This window comes from Rattus norvegicus, chromosome 3, assembly GCF_036323735.1.
Source record: "Rattus norvegicus strain BN/NHsdMcwi chromosome 3, GRCr8, whole genome shotgun sequence".
NCBI lineage: Eukaryota > Metazoa > Chordata > Mammalia > Rodentia > Muridae > Rattus > Rattus norvegicus.
In genome coordinates, this window is record NC_086021.1 from 93,623,011 (window position 1) to 93,640,209 (window position 17,199).

A 17,199-nucleotide genomic window follows, 5' to 3' on the forward strand; every position below is an offset into this window, starting at 1 on the left:
GGAAACTTACTGAGTATACAGAAATGTATGTTGGGATTTTTGTTTTATACTACACAAAACAAAATCAGTAATATCACAATTTTAATTGGAAAATATTTTTACCAAAGTCTATAAATAAAAACCAATTTGAGACAATTCTATGTGTCCTTTTAGTTTTATTGTCTGTAGCAAGGAACACCAGAGACCAGCTCCAGCTGCTAGGTTCAGGTCCTGTGAAAGGGAAGGGGCATGAGTGAAAGTGAAGATACTGACTACCTGTTGATTTTCAAACAAGTGGCCCTGAATAGCCTGAGCCATCTTTATACAATCATAGTCATCTTGCTTGCCTTAGCAATGACATCATTGGTTATTTTATTGAAAGAAATCCTAACATCAGTATTAAACAATCTCCACCATTACAAAAATCCCCTAATAATTTCCCTTCCTCCTTCCCCACTTCCACTGAGTCAATCACTATCAAACCTTATTTTGCACTACAATGCATAATTTCATTGAGCAAAAATTAAATGACTGCATAGGCATGTTCTGTAGACATTTAAATATACATGAGCAGTTATGTAGTTAAACAAGGTAAGAGAGAGAATTAAATATTTGAGGCTTTAAGTCCAGTCATCTGATAGTAACTGGCATAATAAATACTTTTTAAATTGTAGACAGAGATACATTCACTGTACCATGTGATGTTTCTTGATATGCACCTGATAGCATCTTTTCAAGAACCATTTTAAAATTTATACTAAATCTCTATATTCTAAGTCTCTTTTGATCAGACATAGCTTCCCCATTCTAAATCTCTATTGATTACACACAGCTTTGTCATTTTATGTCTCTATTGATCACATATGCCTCCTTGGCACAGTTAGTTAAGCAGGACCCACCACTCTCCTCAACTGCCACAGGCTTACTCAGTATAACTGTAGCTGTTTCTCTACGGACATGATTACATGTCTTACCTAGAATTAATGGCCATATCTGGAGAATGCATATTGGCAGAAAGAAGAGGGGGGTTTTACCTCCCAAAAGAGTATTGGTAAATCAATATTGGGTTTTCAGCCTACATGATCCCTGGCCTACCGTGATCAACAAAGTGAAAGAAAATTTTGCTTTGTGTTTAGACAGCATATGAAAGCAAGGAGAACTGGTAGCAAATGTGATGTGAATAATAAACATACAGTCCACCAAATTTACCATAAGTTTTTGTCTAGTGGGAAGGGGTTTCCAATGTCTCACCGCAGTAGAATCCCATCAGTGAATCACTCATATGCTGTTCCCAGAAGATGTTGCATGGCCACCACCAAATCTGCACTACTCTCTTCAGGAAAGAATTTTTTTAAATCCCTGATGAACTAATAGTAGTGAAGGACTTGTTAGTTTCTAACACATGACATTTTGTCTTTCAACCATTAACAGTAAAACTGGTGATTTTTTTCATGTAAATTCACTTTAATATCCCTAGTCTGTGTTATTAGTATACACAATTAAGGTAAATGATAAAAATTAATGAAGGTATAATTTTCACTGAAGATATTTGTGCCTACATAAAAAAGCAGAGGGACCCTTGACATTTAATGTCAAATGAGGACAGTAAAACTAAGCTGTCGAGGTCTTCCTGGTTGCTGCCGCCGCAGAGAGCCCTTGGGCAGCACCCCGTGAGCAAACTTGAGCCTCGGGACCACAGGTAAGACCAACTTGTCTGCTGCAAGAGAGCTGCCTGGTGAGATCGGGACACACAGAGGAAGAGTTCATCTAGGACCGGGCACATCCAGTGTTTGCCTGAGGTCCCACGCCCGCGGATCCCGGCCCGCAGCAGCCCTCTGCTCCCAGACCCTGTGGGAAAGAGACCCAACCACCTGGTCAGGTGGGCACTCCTGAGGCTGCAGAGCAGAAGAGACCACCAACACTGCCCACCCCTGCCCACATCCCTGGCCCAAGAGGAAACTGTATAAGGCCTCTGGGCTCCCGTGGGGGAGGGCCCAGGAGTGGCAGGACCCCTGCCTGAGACACCACCGGAACCTGAGGGAAACAGACCGGATAAACAGTTCTCTGCACCCAAATCCCCCCATGGGAGGGAGAGCTGAACCTTCAGAGAGGCAGACAAGCCTGGGAAACCAGAAGAGACTGCTCTCTGTACATACATCTCGGACCCCAGAGGAAAACACCAAAGGCCATCTGGAACCCTGGTGCACTGAAGCTCCCTGAAGGGGCGGCACAGGTCTTTCTGGTTGCTGCCACTGCAGAGAGCCCTTGGGCAGCACCCCGCGAGCAAACTTGAGCCTCGGGACCACAGGTAAGACCAACTTGTCTGCTGCAAGAAAGCTGCCTGGTGAACTCAAGACACAGGCCCACAGGAACAGCTGAAGACCTGTAGAGAGGAAAAACTACACACCCCAAAGCAGAACACTCTGTCCCCATAACTGACTGAAAGAGAGGAAAACAGGTCTACAGCACTCCTGACACACAGGCTTATAGGACAGTCTAGCCACTGTCAGAAATAGCAGAACAAAGTAACACTAGAGATAATCTGATGGCGAGAGGCAAGCGCAGGAACCCAAGCAACAGAAAACAAGACTACATGCCATCATTGGAGCCCAATTCTCCCACCAAAACAAACATGGAATATCCAAACACACTAGAAAAGCAAGATCTAGTTTCAAAATCATATTTGATCATGATGCTGGAGGACTTCAAGAAAGACATGAACACACTTAGGGAAACACAGGAAAACATTAATAAACAAGTAGAAGCCTACAGAGAGGAATCGCAAAAATCCCTGAAAGAATTCCAGGAAAACACAATCAAACAGTTGAAGGAATTAAAAATGGAAATAGAAGCAATCAAGAAAGAACACATGGAAACAACCCTGGATATAGAAAACCAAAAGAAGAGACAAGGAGCTGTAGATACAAGCCTCACCAACAGAATTCAAGAGATGGAAGAGAGAATCTCAGGAGCAGAAGATTCCATAGAAATCATTGACTCAACTGTCAAAGATAATGTAAAGCAGAAAAAGCTACTGGTCCAAAACATACAGGAAATCCAGGACTCAATGAGAAGATCAAACCTAAGGATAATAGGTATAGAAGAGAGTGAAGACTCCCAGCTCAAAGGACCAGTAAATATCTTCAACAAAATCATAGAAGAAAACTTCCCTAACCTAAAAAAAGAGATACCCATAGGCATACAAGAAGCCTACAGAACTCCAAATAGATTGGACCAGAAAAGAAACACCTCCCGTCACATAATAGTCAAAACACCAAATGCACAAAATAAAGAAAGAATATTAAAAGCAGTAAGGGAAAAAGGTCAAGTAACATATAAAGGCAGACCTATCAGAATCACACCAGACTTCTCGCCAGAAACTATGAAGGCCAGAAGATCCTGGACTGATGTCATACAGACCCTAAGAGAATACAAATGCCAGCCCAGGTTACTGTATCCTGCAAAACTCTCAATTAACATAGATGGAGAAACCAAGATATTCCATGACAAAACCAAATTTACACAATATCTTTCTACAAATCCAGCACTACAAAGGATAATAAATGGTAAAGCCCAACATAAGGAGGCAAGCTATACCCTAGAAGAAGCAAGAAACTAATCGTCTTGGCAACAAAACAAAGAGAATGAAAGCACACAAACATAACCTCACATCCAAATATGAATATAACGGGAAGCAATAACCACTATTCCTTAATATCTCTCAACATCAATGGCCTCAACTCCCCAATAAAAAGAAATAGATTAACAAACTGTATACGCAACGAGGACCCTGCATTCTGCTGCCTACAGGAAACACACCTCAGAGACAAAGACAGACACTACCTCAGAGTGAAAGGCTGGAAAACAACTTTCCAAGCAAATGGTCAGAAGAAGCAAGCTGGAGTAGCCATTCTAATATCAAATAAAATCAATTTTCAACTAAAAGTCATCAAAAAAGATAAGGAAGGACACTTCATATTCATCAAAGGAAAAATCCACCAAGATGAACTCTCAATCCTAAATATCCATGCCCCAAATACAAGGACACCTACATATGTAAAAGAAACCTTACTAAAGCTCAAAACACACGTTGGACCTCACACAATAATAGTGGGAGATTTCAACACCCCACTCTCATCAATGGACAGATCATGGAAACAGAAATTAAACAGAGATGTAGACAGACTAAGAGAAGTCATGAGCCAAATGGACCTAACGGATATTTATAGAACATTCTATCCTAAAGCAAAAGGATATACCTTCTTCTCAGCTCCTCATGGTACTTTCTCCAAAATTGACCATATAATTAGTCAAAAATCGGGCCTCAACAGGTACAGAAAGATAGAAATAATCCCATGCGTGCTATCGGACCACCATGGCCTAAAACTGGTCTTCAATAACAATCAAGGAAGAATGTCCACATATACTTGGAAATTGAACAATGCTCTACTCAATGATAACCTGGTCAAGGAAGAAATAAAGAAAGAAATTAAAAACTTTTTAGAATTTAATGAAAATGAAGGTACAACATACCCAAACTTATGGGACACAATGAAAGCTGTGCTAAGAGGAAAACTCATAGCGCTGAGTGCCTGCAGAAAGAAACAGGAAAGAGCATATGTCAGCAGCTTGACAGCACACCCAAAAGCTCTAGAACAAAAAGAAGCAAATACACCCAGGAGGAGTAGAAGGCAGGAAATAATCAAACTCAGAGCTGAAATCAACCAAGTAGAAACAAAAAGGACCATAGAAAGAATCAACAGAACCAAAAGTTGGTTCTTTGAGAAAAACAACAAGATAGATAAACCCTTAGCCAGACTAACGAGAGGACACAGAGAGTGCGTCCAAATTAACAAAATCAGAAATGAAAAGGGAGACATAACTACAGATTCAGAGGAAATTCAAAAAATCATCAGATCTTACTACAAAAACCTATATTCAACAAAACTTGAAAATCTTCAGGAAATGGATAATTTCCTACACAGATACCAGGTACCGAAGTTAAATCAGGAACAGATAAACCAGTTAAACAGCCCCATAACTCCTAAGGAAATAGAAGCAGTCATTAAAGGTCTCCCAACCAAAAAGAGCCCAGGTCCAGACGGGTTTAGTGCAGAATTCTATTAAACCTTCATAGAAGACCTCATACCAATATTATCCAAAATATTCCACAAAATTGAAAGAGATAGATCACTACCGAATACCTTCTACGAAGCCACAATTACTCTTATACCTAAACCACACAAAGACACAACAAAGAAAGAGAACTTCAGACCAATTTCCCTTATGAATATCGACGCAAAAATACTCAACAAAATTCTGGCAAACCGAATCCAAGAGCACATCAAAACAATCATCCATCATGATCAAGTAGGCTTCATCTCAGGCATGCAGGGATGGTTTAATATAGGGAAAACCATCAACGTGATCCATTATATAAACAAACTGAAAGAACAAAACCACATGATCATTTCATTAGATGCTGAGAAAGCATTTGACAAAATTCAACACCCCTTCATGATAAAAGTCCTGGAAAGAATAGGAATTCAAGGCCCATACCTGAACATGGTAAAAGCCATATACAGCAAACCAGTTGCTAACATTAAACTAAATGGAGAGAAACTTGAAGCAATCCCACTAAAATCAGGGACTAGACAAGGCTGCCCTCTCTCTCCATACTTATTCAATATAGTTCTTGAAGTTCTAGCCAGAGCAATCAGACAACAAAAGGATGTCAAGTGGATACAGATCGGAGGAGAAGAAGTCAAAATATCACTATTTGCAGATGATATGATAATATTTTTAAGTGATCCCAAAACTTCCACCAGAGAACTACTAAAGCTGATAAACAACTTCAGCAAAGTGGCTGGGTACAAAATTAACTCAAATAAATCAGTTGCCTTCCTCTATACAAAAGAGAAACAAGCCGAGAAAGAAATTAGGGAAACGACACCCTTCATAATAGACCCAAATAATATAAAGTACCTCGGAGTGACTTTAACAAAGCAAGTAAAAGATCTGTACAATAAGAACTTCAAGACACTGAAAAAGGAAATTGAAGAAGACCTCAGAAGATGGAAAGATCTCCCATGCTCATGGATTGGCAGGATTAATATAGTAAAAATGGCCATTTTACCAAAAGCAATCCATAGATTACATGCAATCCCCATCAAAATACCAATCCAATTCTTCAAAGAGTTAGACAGAACAATTTGCAAATTCATCTGGAATAACAAAAAACCCAGGATAGCTAAAGCTATCCTCAACAATGAAAGGACTTCAGGGGGAATCACTATCCCTGAACTCAAGCAGTATTACAGAGCAATAGTGATAAAAACTGCATGGTATTGATACAGAGACAGACAGATAGACCAATGGAATAGAATTGAAGACCCAGAAATGAACCCACACACCTATGGTCACTTGATTTTTGACAAAGGAGCCAAAACCATCCAATGGAAAAAAGATAGCATTTTCAGCAAATGGTGCTGGTTCAACTGGAGGTCAACATGTAGAAGAATGCAGATCGATCCATGCTTATCACCCTGTACAAAGCTTAAGTCCAAGTGGATCAAGGACCTCCACATCAAACCAGACACACTCAAACTAATAGAAGAAAAACTAGGGAAGCATCTGGAACACATGGGCACTGGAAAAAATTTCCTGAACAAAACACCAATGGCTTACGCTCTAAGATCAAGAATTGACAAATGGGATCTCATAAAACTGCAAAGCTTCTGTAAGGCAAAGGACACTGTGGTTAGGACAAAATGGCAACCAACAGATTGGGAAAAGATCTTTACCAATCCTACAACAGATAGAGGCCTTATATCCAAAATATACAAAGAACTCAAAAAGTTAGACCACAGGGAAACAAAAAACCCTATTAAAAAATGGGGCTCAGAGCTAAACAAAGAATTCACAGCTGAGGAATGCCGAATGGCAGAGAAACACCTAAAGAAATGTTCAACATCTTTAGTCATAAGGGAAATACAAATCAAAACAACCCTGAGATTTCACCTCACACCAGTGAGAATGTCTAAGATCAAAAACTCAGGGGACAACAGATGCTGGCGAGGATGTGGAGAAAGAGGAACACTCCTCCATTGTTGGTGGGATTGTAAACTGGTACAACCATTCTGGAAATCAGTCTGGAGGATCCTCAGAAAATTGGACATTGAACTGCCTGAGGATCCAGCTATACCTCTCTTGGGCATATACCCAAAAGATGCCCCAACATATAAAAAAGACACGTGCTCCACTATGTTCATTGCAGCCTTATTTATAATTGCCAGAAGCTGGAAAGAACCCAGATGCCCTTCAACAGAGGAATGGATACAGAAAATGTGGTACATCTACACAATGGAATATTACTCAGCTATCAAAAACAACGACTTTATGAAATTCGTAGGCAAATGGCTGGAACTGGAAAATATCATCCTGAGTGAGCTAACCCAATCACAGAAAGACATACATGGTATGCACTCACTGATAAGTGGCTATTAGCACAAATGCTTGAATTACCCTAAATGCCTAGAACAAATGAAACTCAAGACATATGATCAAAATGTGAATGGTTCACTCCTTCTTTAAAAGGGGAACAAGAATACCCTTGGCAGGGAAGAGAGAGGCAAAGATTAAAACAGAGACTGAAGGAACACCCATTCAGAGTCTGCCCCACATGTGGCCCATGCTTATACAGCCATCCAACTAGACAAGATGGATGAAGCAAAGAAGTGCAGACCGACAGGAGCCGGATGTGGATCGCTCCTGAGAGACACAGCCAGAATACAGCAAATACAGAGGCGAATACCAGCAGCAAACCACTGAACTGAGAATAGGACCCCCGTTGAAGGAATCAGAGAAAGAACTGGAAGAGCTTGAAGGGGCTCGAGACCCCATATGTACAACAATGCCAAGCAACCAGAGCTTCCAGGGACTAAGCCACTACCTAAAGACTATACATGGACTGACCCTGGACTCTGACCTTATAGGTAGCAATGAATATCCTAGTAAGAGCACCAGTGGAAGGGGAAGCCTTGGGTCCTGCTAAGACTGAACCCCCAGTGAACTAGACTGTTGGGGGGAGGGGGACAATGGGCTGAGGGTGGGGAGGGGAACACCGATAAGAAAGGGGAGGGGAGAGGGGGATGTTTGCCCAGAATCTGGGAAAGAGAATAACACTTGAAATGTATATAAGAAATACTCAAGTTAATAATAATAAAAAAAACCATAAAAAAAAAAAAACTAAGCTGTCTGTGAACCTGATTCTGGACTTTCTTCAGACACTAACTACAGATTCCTGACTTTTGATTACAATTTTTTAAAACTGTGATTTATATCAGGAAATGGACCTCAACTGGTATTTTCTAATAAAAACTCACAGAAAGATGGAAAGGCCCATGGCACTCTTTGAGGAAAGAATTAAATATAATAAATTAAAAATATTAAACAATGATGTGGAAAGATTTCCACTAATTATAAGATGTCATAATCATGTAAAAATCCCATATCCCACTACCACATTCTCTGCTATTATTATATGTTAACTGAACTTGAATTGGTGTATTATAATAATTTACTTCTTGAAGTATCTTAGTCAGACTTCCTTAGTAGTAGAGGAAAATAACTGCATATCAAAAATGGACTTATAGGAGTGACGTACAGATTGTAACGTAGAATATCCAACAATGGCATTCTTGGATTTAAAGGCAAGAATCCAGGAGATGTTGAGTCCATGAGGCTGACTGTCTCAGCTAATCTTCAGTCTACATTGGAATCTGAAGGAGGTTCTGATGCCAGTAAGGGAATGACTTAGCATCAGGATAGGTGAATTTGCCAACAAGGATGAGGGCATAGAGGCAAATATCTTTAATCACACTGTTCTCCTATGTGGACCGTCATTTTGGACGACGTTTAGGGTGAGTCTTCATACCTCTAATGGTATGATTGGAATAATATTCCCAAAATGTACCAGCTGCTTGAGTTTTAGTTGGTTCCATATTCAGTCAAGTTGTCAATCAAGGTTAGCTATTAGTGTGATCATGGAAGAAGTGAAGAGAGATTAGATTCTAAAACAAAGCACAACTTGATTTATGATGCCATTTCCCTGAATTCATTAGGTTGAGAAATATAATGTTTGATGTTATTTTTATGAAGTTTATGAGTGATGTAATGTTGAATGTCTGGCAGATGCTGTCCTATCCTTCTGCCCTATGCTTCTTCTAAAGTGTGGTGCATAATATAACAAACTTTTTTGCATCTTAAATCAATCTTTTAAGCTCTTATTATTTCCTTCCATGCTCAGTCTCTAAAGTAACACCTTTTCTATCTATCAAGAAGTTAGTTGAAATGGCAAAATATTAAACTGTATAAATTGATATTCCAATATTGTGGAATCCCATGACTGTATTGGATCAAGAATAGTTTGAAGTCAAGGTTTCAATCAATTTATTTCCAAAATATTCACTTATAACTACCCTCTTTTTATTTAAAATATGAATAGTGATTAGTAGAAATGGGAAACATCCATTTAGTTTCTGGTGATCTAACCATGTTATACATTTGTTTTTTCTCTCATGTCACTTCTTTGTATTTACCTTGCTAGAGGGGGATGAATTACTCATATTCAGTAACTTGTTTTTCACTGAAGTGATTATTCATTGAGAATGTGACATTATGCTTACTGGTAAAGATGTTAAATTGAGGGGAATAAGTTACTTTCTGTACCTATTCTGGGCAATAAAATATTGACAAATCGTATCAATTTGACTGGATTTCTGAGACAAATAACATCTCTGGATGTGTTGGAGCAGCATTTTTTGGGGCTGTAGACAAGTGAAAGACTGGCTAGAATAAGGTAAGACCCATTCTCAAAAAAAGTGGTGTCCTACAGTACTCTGGGTGTCCATATGAAAGAAAATTGGTGGAGAAGACAATGATATAGGCCTAAGTTTATGACCATTTTATTGTTGTGTGAACATTTTTATGGATGCTATCATGACTTAGGGATATATGGCTCAATGTTTTTAACCTGCCATGTTGAACCAGATACTGTAAAGTGTTCTCATACAATCAACATTTAAATAGAACAACAAATTTAGGTGCCTGTCTTCTTGGAAACAGAAGATATAAGGATACATATCAAACAAATAATTTTAAATAGATAAATTCTCTTTCTAACAGAGATTATTATAGAAAACCATAATTAAAGTGCAGAATTGTTGAGCCTTGTCTCAACTGATGCAACATAATTCCTACACCTAAAATTCAGGGACCATTATGAGTGAAGGGTGTAAAGATTTGTAAACGTCAGAAGAATAAAGAATTTTTATGTGACATTATGTCTCCTAAAAATGTCAGGAACTATACTCATGAAGTATCAATAATTATGACTGTATAAAGATGACCTGAGTACGGACTATACCAATAGAAATATAAATTTTGACAGGGAAGGCAAAAGAGGCCTGAACATTAAACAAAGAAATACAGGTTATTTATAAGTAATTCTAAGAGTGAAAAAACAGTCTTTCCTAGGAAAGAGCACACCAATTGGCTACCCAGTACCAAGTGTTCAGCTTTGCAAACATAGGCATACAAGTAACACTATTCAGAATAGGCAGGTAGAATTTATGTATGCAGATGTGTGTGAATGTGTGTGTGTGTGTGTGTGTGTGTGTGTGTGTGTGCATGCATGTGTCTGTATGTAACAGGAATTAAAGAAAAAGAGGCCTCTAATTTGAAAATGTATGGAGAAGATGCATAGAAATGATGCTTAAAGAAGGAAAGGGAAAGAGAATGTAACTATTTTATAATCTCAGTACAAGATTAAAAATAAAAACAAGTGCTAATATTAACACTTGATTTTAAATTAGATGTCAATAGAATCTGAGTAAATAAGGAAACATGGAATACCATTAAATACATTTCAATTTGTTTCATTTATGTATGGCTTCATTAGAATTACTGGTCAATATCTGTCATTTATCAATATGGAGTCAAGGACATGGAGGGAAAATAGTAACTATGGATGTAATGGTTGGGTATTCCCAAGGAAAATACTGAGTAAGAAATTTAATTAATCAATTTAGAATAATTTAAAAGCATCTGAGCCTCAAGAGAATTAAATCTCAGCAGTCTTAGTTGAAAATAAATGTGATCAACTTATCTTCAATTGCCATAAGGAGGATAGAAAGACTCACATTTCAGGTAGGTTTCGAAATGTGTATTTGTAAAAGTGTAAAAAAAATAATGCTTCTTTCATTGACATTAAATAAAATTCAATAATAATAAATAGTCTTATTCCTGCCTATGTAGGTAAATAAATTCTACCATATATTTATAGGTAAATTTTTTATTAGATATTTATGAATTTGACGCTTCCTTTGTCCTACATGAGGACTAAAAAGTTTTCAAATACTTTTTCTAACTAAAATATACAAGTAAATAGTTTTTTTTAAAAATCCTGCACATGATATGGTCTGTGCAACTTTATAATTCATCTAGTTTTAATAATAATGAATGTTACAAATTATATAGAGCAATATGTGTGTATTTAAGCCCATTTAAAAATCAAGCCATACTGTGTTAAGGAACTACATATTACAACACACAGTGCTTTTTTTCTAATGGTTAGTTAGCTGAAAATGTCTATTATCATTATCATCACTATTATTAGTAGTGTTTGAAAGAAAATGTGTACCTTCAAGACCTAAGTGGTAATTGCATGAAGTCCTGGTCATATATTGGGGAGGAAAATAGCCTTAATTGCTTTGAGTTACTAAGTACATTTTTTAATTGTGTTTAAATGATAGATACTAAGTACATTTTGAATTATGTTTAAGTATTGCTATGCAAAAGTTATTCTCTGTTGTACTCTCACCTTTTGATTAGAAATTTATTCATTAGTTTTTCTTTTAACCATTATCCTATGAATTATTATCATTAAATCTCACCTTTTGATTAGAAATTTATTCATTACAGTTTTTCTTTTAACCATTATCCAATGAATTATTATCATTAAATCTGTTCCTTCTCCCTGTCTCTGCCTCTCTGTCTCCCTCTGTCTCTCTATCTCTCTTTTATGTAAAAACAGTGAAACACAAAGATATCCTGCAATGTTCACATAGGACTGCTTCATGCAGACAATAGATACTAAAGAACTTTATTTGTGAAATTTTGGTATTTATATCACATTTTTATTTAAATGGAAGTTACAATTTAAAAGTAAACTAAGCAAAAATACTTGATCTAATTCTTTTCTTACCATGTTATGCAAATTCTAGCTTAATTTTTGAAGTTTTTGTCATCTGAACACATTTAAGTAATAAAAGAGTCTAGAAAGATAGGGAAGAGTGATAGACATGTTAATAAATTCTTTTATTTTTATGTAAACACTTTAAAATTTGAAATAGAAACACAACTATCTTAATTTATTGTCTGATACTATTATTGGATTCATGTATATTTTATAGTGAATAACCTAACAAATGTAGTGAGAATAATTATGGCTATAGTAACAATATATAATATACAGCTTATATTAGGATTTCTCTGTGACTTGTCATTTGCTTTATATCATGTGTCATCGTAGATCATCACTCTTTATCTAAATGTGTTACTGAATAATGAGTGTTGGAGAAAAAGAAAAGTAAGATGACTCGTGAATCACAAATATAGATAGATAGATAGATAGATAGATAGATAGATAGATAGATAGAGATAGATAGATAGATAGATAGATAGATAGATAGATAGATAGATAGATGACAGATGGAAATATGTAGACAAAGTCACTGACAATTCAGTTTAATCATTCTCCAATATTAATTTTCCATGATCATGCCACATTACAATTGTAATTTATGTTACTTATTTTCTTCATTTGCCTATGTACATAGTAGATTCCTAAGAACGTAATTAATTTATTATACATCCAGAGGAATATCAAACTCTAGCAGACCATAGCCTGACTAAATTTTAACTATTTAGGTCATGAACAGAGAAGAATGGACAATAGAAACTGCACATCTGTACCTGAATTTCTTCTGTTGGGAATTACCAACAAGCCTGAGATGAAAGTCGCTTTGTTCACAGTGTTTCTGATAGTTTATCTCACTATTCTTCTGACAAATGTAGGAATGATCACACTGATCACAATGGATCCCCAGCTTCACACACCAATGTACTTCTTTCTCAGCCACCTCTCATTCTCTGACCTCTGTTATTCAACTGCTGTTGGACCCAAGATGCTGTTAGATCTTCTTGAAGATAATAATCCAATTTCTTTTGTGGGCTGTTTTCTTCAACTCCTGATTGTTTCTATTTTTATAGATGTTGAATGCATGCTGCTGGCGGTGATGGCCTTTGATAGGTACAAGGCCATCAGCAACCCCCTGATGTATACTGTGGACATGTCTAGTAGAGTATGTTACCAGTTCTTAACTGGAATATATCTGTTGGGAACTATAGATAGTTTCATACATACCTCATTGGCATTCAGCTTGTGTTTCTGCCACTCTACTCAGATTAATCATTTCTTTTGTGATTTGCCTCCAGTCTTACTTCTTTCATGTTCTGATACGCATGTCAATGAACTGGTATTATTTACTCTTTTTGGTTTCATTGAACTAAGCACAATTTCAGGGGTTCTTGTATCCTACTGTTACATTATCTCATCTGTCTTAAAGATCAGTTCTACTGGTGAGTGGTTCAAAGCTTTCTCCACCTGTGCATCCCACCTGACTGCAGTAGGGATTTTCCAGGGGACCATGCTCTTCATGTACTTCAGACCAAGTTCTGCATACTCTCTAGACCAAGATAAAATGACATCAGTTTTTTACCTCCTCATTATCCCCATGATAAACCCCCTGATTTACAGCCTAAGGAACAAGGATGTAAAAGAAGCCCTGGTCAGGCTCAGAAGTAAAAGGTGGCTTTAAGAATATCTTACATATACAAAAAAAACATTTATGGTAGCTATTATATTCCAGCATTCCCATGAGTCAATATGATCAGTTTGTTCAATAATCTGAATTCTTGTAGCATACCCTAGTAATAAAAGTACTGCTTCACCTTCTAAATATGTTGTACTGTATTAGTGTATTTTGCTAAGATTTGATTTTCATGTCTTGACGTTTTTATTACCAATTTAACTTTAAACTATTTCTATTGTGCTCTATAGTTTTAAATATATTATAACGTGATTTATTACATTTTTCTATAGGTATATACTCTAAATTTCTCCACAAAATGGGTAGATAATTCAAAGATTGTGAGTTGTTGTTATTATCCAGGTGAGGGCTGGCACAATTTTGATCAAGGACATGATTGGACTCTAAAAGAATAAGTCAGGGGCAAAGTTTTTGTAGGGAGGGAGAGAAGGAAAAGAAGGGAGAATCGAAATGGAGACCGAGAAAAATAACCCAGATCCAGGTGGTCCTGAATTGCCAGTTATCTAGGATGGATTTCTGTAGACAAATTTATCTTATCTAGGTGGGAGGTTAATAACCTTATCAATTGGTTGAAAGTTTATTCTGTGGATTTATTGTACATTGAGTATTTAACAAATAAATCTGGTTGTTGGGTTACAGTTTGTTGAGGCTTGATATTACTGGGTAGCTGGGACCAGAGATTCTGGATGTCCAGGTCTGTCCATGGTGACTAGCAATGGAAACAGAGAAACCACTGGGGCCAGAAGATAGCTAGGCTAATATGCTGTGGTATCTCACTGAAGCCAGCTGCCACTGAGGTAAATTAAGGTTAGTTCTGTATGTCCTTACAGTGCCAGAACTAACATCAGGGAGTGACTGCCCGAGTCTGAGAGTACCAGGGACCCAGAGTGGAGCGGAGACGCTGAAACCAGTTGTGCCTTTTTCTAGTATTTCCAGAATAAAGGACTATGTTTTTATGCCTGTGGAATAAAAATTGATACTATAAACTTTGTGTTTGGGGTTAATTGGATCCCATATTAAATATATATATATGTGTGTGTGTGTGTGTGTGTGTGTGTGTGTGTGTGTGTGTGTGTCAGAGAAAGAGAGAGAGAGAGAGAGAGGGAGAGAGAGAGAGAGAGAGAGAGAGAGAGAGAGAGAGAGAGAGAGACTATTTTTCAATTCATTGACTTTAGGTTCTTCTTCTTAGACATAATAAATATATGGTTATGTTGTGTAGCTCATGATTAAGAAAAAGTCTCAACATTCTCAACATGCCCTTGCATTGTTTTGTTTAAGAAAAAAATTGTGTGTCTTAGTTCGGTATCTATTGTTGTGACAAAAGCTACAGTCAAAAAGCAACTTAGGCAAAAATGGTTTGTTCAGCTTATACTTCCTCATTGCTGTTTATCAGGAACTCAAGACAAGAATTCAGGTAGGGCACAATTCTGGAGGCAAGAGTCAATGCAGAAGCCAAGGAGCTATGTTCCTTACTGATTTGCTTGCCATGGCTTGCTCATCCTGCTTTTTTATTTATTTTTTTATAGAATCTAGGACCACCATCCCAGGATCACAAGGGGCTATGTAAGTCCCCTTCAATAACTAATTATGAAAATGCTTTATATCTAGACATTTTTGTAATACTCATGGTTTTATTAAATACCTATTTTACTCTTGTTAAAACAGTATGTTGAATACATAGCTGAGGGAGAGTCCTTCTTTCCACTTTCCCTCCCAGAGGGAATTTTTCTAGTGTAGTAACTCACACTAGTGAACATAGTAGAGAAAACACCCCATAAGAAGAACAACAATATGGGGCTGGGGATTTAGCTCAGTGGTAGAGCGCTTACCTAGGAAGCGCAAGGCCCTGGGTTCGGTCCCCAGCTCCGAAAAAAAGAACCAAAAAAAAGAAAATAAGAACAACAATATCAACCAACCAGACTCCCAAGAGCTCCCAGGGACAAAACTACCATCCCAAGAGTACACTGAAATAAACCTATGGCTCCATCTGCATATGTATCAAAAGATGACCTTCTTGGGCATCAATAGGTAAAGAGTCCCTTCGTCTAATCAAGGCTCAATGCACCAGTGTATGGGAATGCCAGGGTTTGGAGGTGGGTGGGTAAGGGAGCATCCTCATAGAAGCAGGATGAGAGGGAATGGGATAGTGGGTTTCAAGAGGGGAAACAAGCAAGAGATAACATTTGCAATGGTATTGTATTAGATGGTGAAAAAACCTTTGACTAAGTCCAACAGCGCTTCTTGGAGAAATCACGGATTTGTGGCACACACCTAAATATAATAAAAGCTCTATACGGCAAACCAACAGCTAACATTAAATTAAATGGAGAGAAACTTAAACAATCCCATTAAAATCCAGGACAAGAAAAGCATGCCCACTCTCTTTCTGCCTGTCCAATATAGTGGTTGAAGTTCTAGCTAGAGCAATAAGACAACAAAAGGAGATCAAGGAGATACAAATTGGAAAGGAAGAAATCAAGGTATCACTATTTGAAGATGATATATGATAGTATATCTAAAACACCCACAAAATTCTGCCAGAGGACACCTACAACTGATAAACAAATTCAGCAAAGGGGCTGGATATAAAATTAAATTAAACAAATCCATATCCTTCCTTTATACAAATGATCAATGGGCTGAGAAAGAAATTAGAGAAACAACATCCTTCATAACGGCCACAAATAGTATAAAATATCTTGGTGTAATGCTAACCAAGCAAGTGAAATATATGTATGGCAAGAACTTCAAGTCCCTGAAGAAAGAAATCAAAACTGACCTTAGAACATGGATAGATCTCGCATGCTCATAGATCTGTAGGATCAACTTAGTAAAAAAAAATGGTCAATTTACCAAAATCTACCTACGGATTGAATGCAATATCCAACAAAATTCCTCCACACTTCTATAGAAACATGGAAAGAGCAGTTCTTAACTTCATAAAACAACAACAACAACAAAAAATCCAGGATAGCCAAACAATAAGAGAACTTCTGGAAAAATCGCCATCCCTGACCTCGAACTGTACTATAGAGCAATAGTGATTAAAAAAATAAATAAAATAAAAAGTAAATAAACTCATGGTAATGGTACAGAGACAGAAAGATAGATCAATGGAGTAAACTTGGAGAAGCAGACTTAAAACCTATACACATATGGACACTTGATCTTTGACAAAGAGGCCTAAACTATACAGTGAAGAAAAGAAAGTATTTCCAATTAGTTGTGCTAGTTTAACTGGATGTCTACATGTAGAATTCTAATGGAC

At 37.2% G+C, this 17,199-nt stretch overlaps 1 protein-coding gene across 1 annotated transcript; it reads left to right on the forward strand.

Moving 5' to 3' along the window:
- The first annotated feature begins 12,986 nt into the window (after positions 1-12,986).
- Positions 12,987-13,919, forward strand: Or5w13 (olfactory receptor family 5 subfamily W member 13). Its single transcript, NM_001000928.1, has one exon. It carries the CDS (start codon positions 12,987-12,989, stop codon positions 13,917-13,919), a length of 933 nt encoding a protein of 310 aa, NP_001000928.1.
- The last annotated feature ends 3,280 nt before the right edge of the window (positions 13,920-17,199 follow it).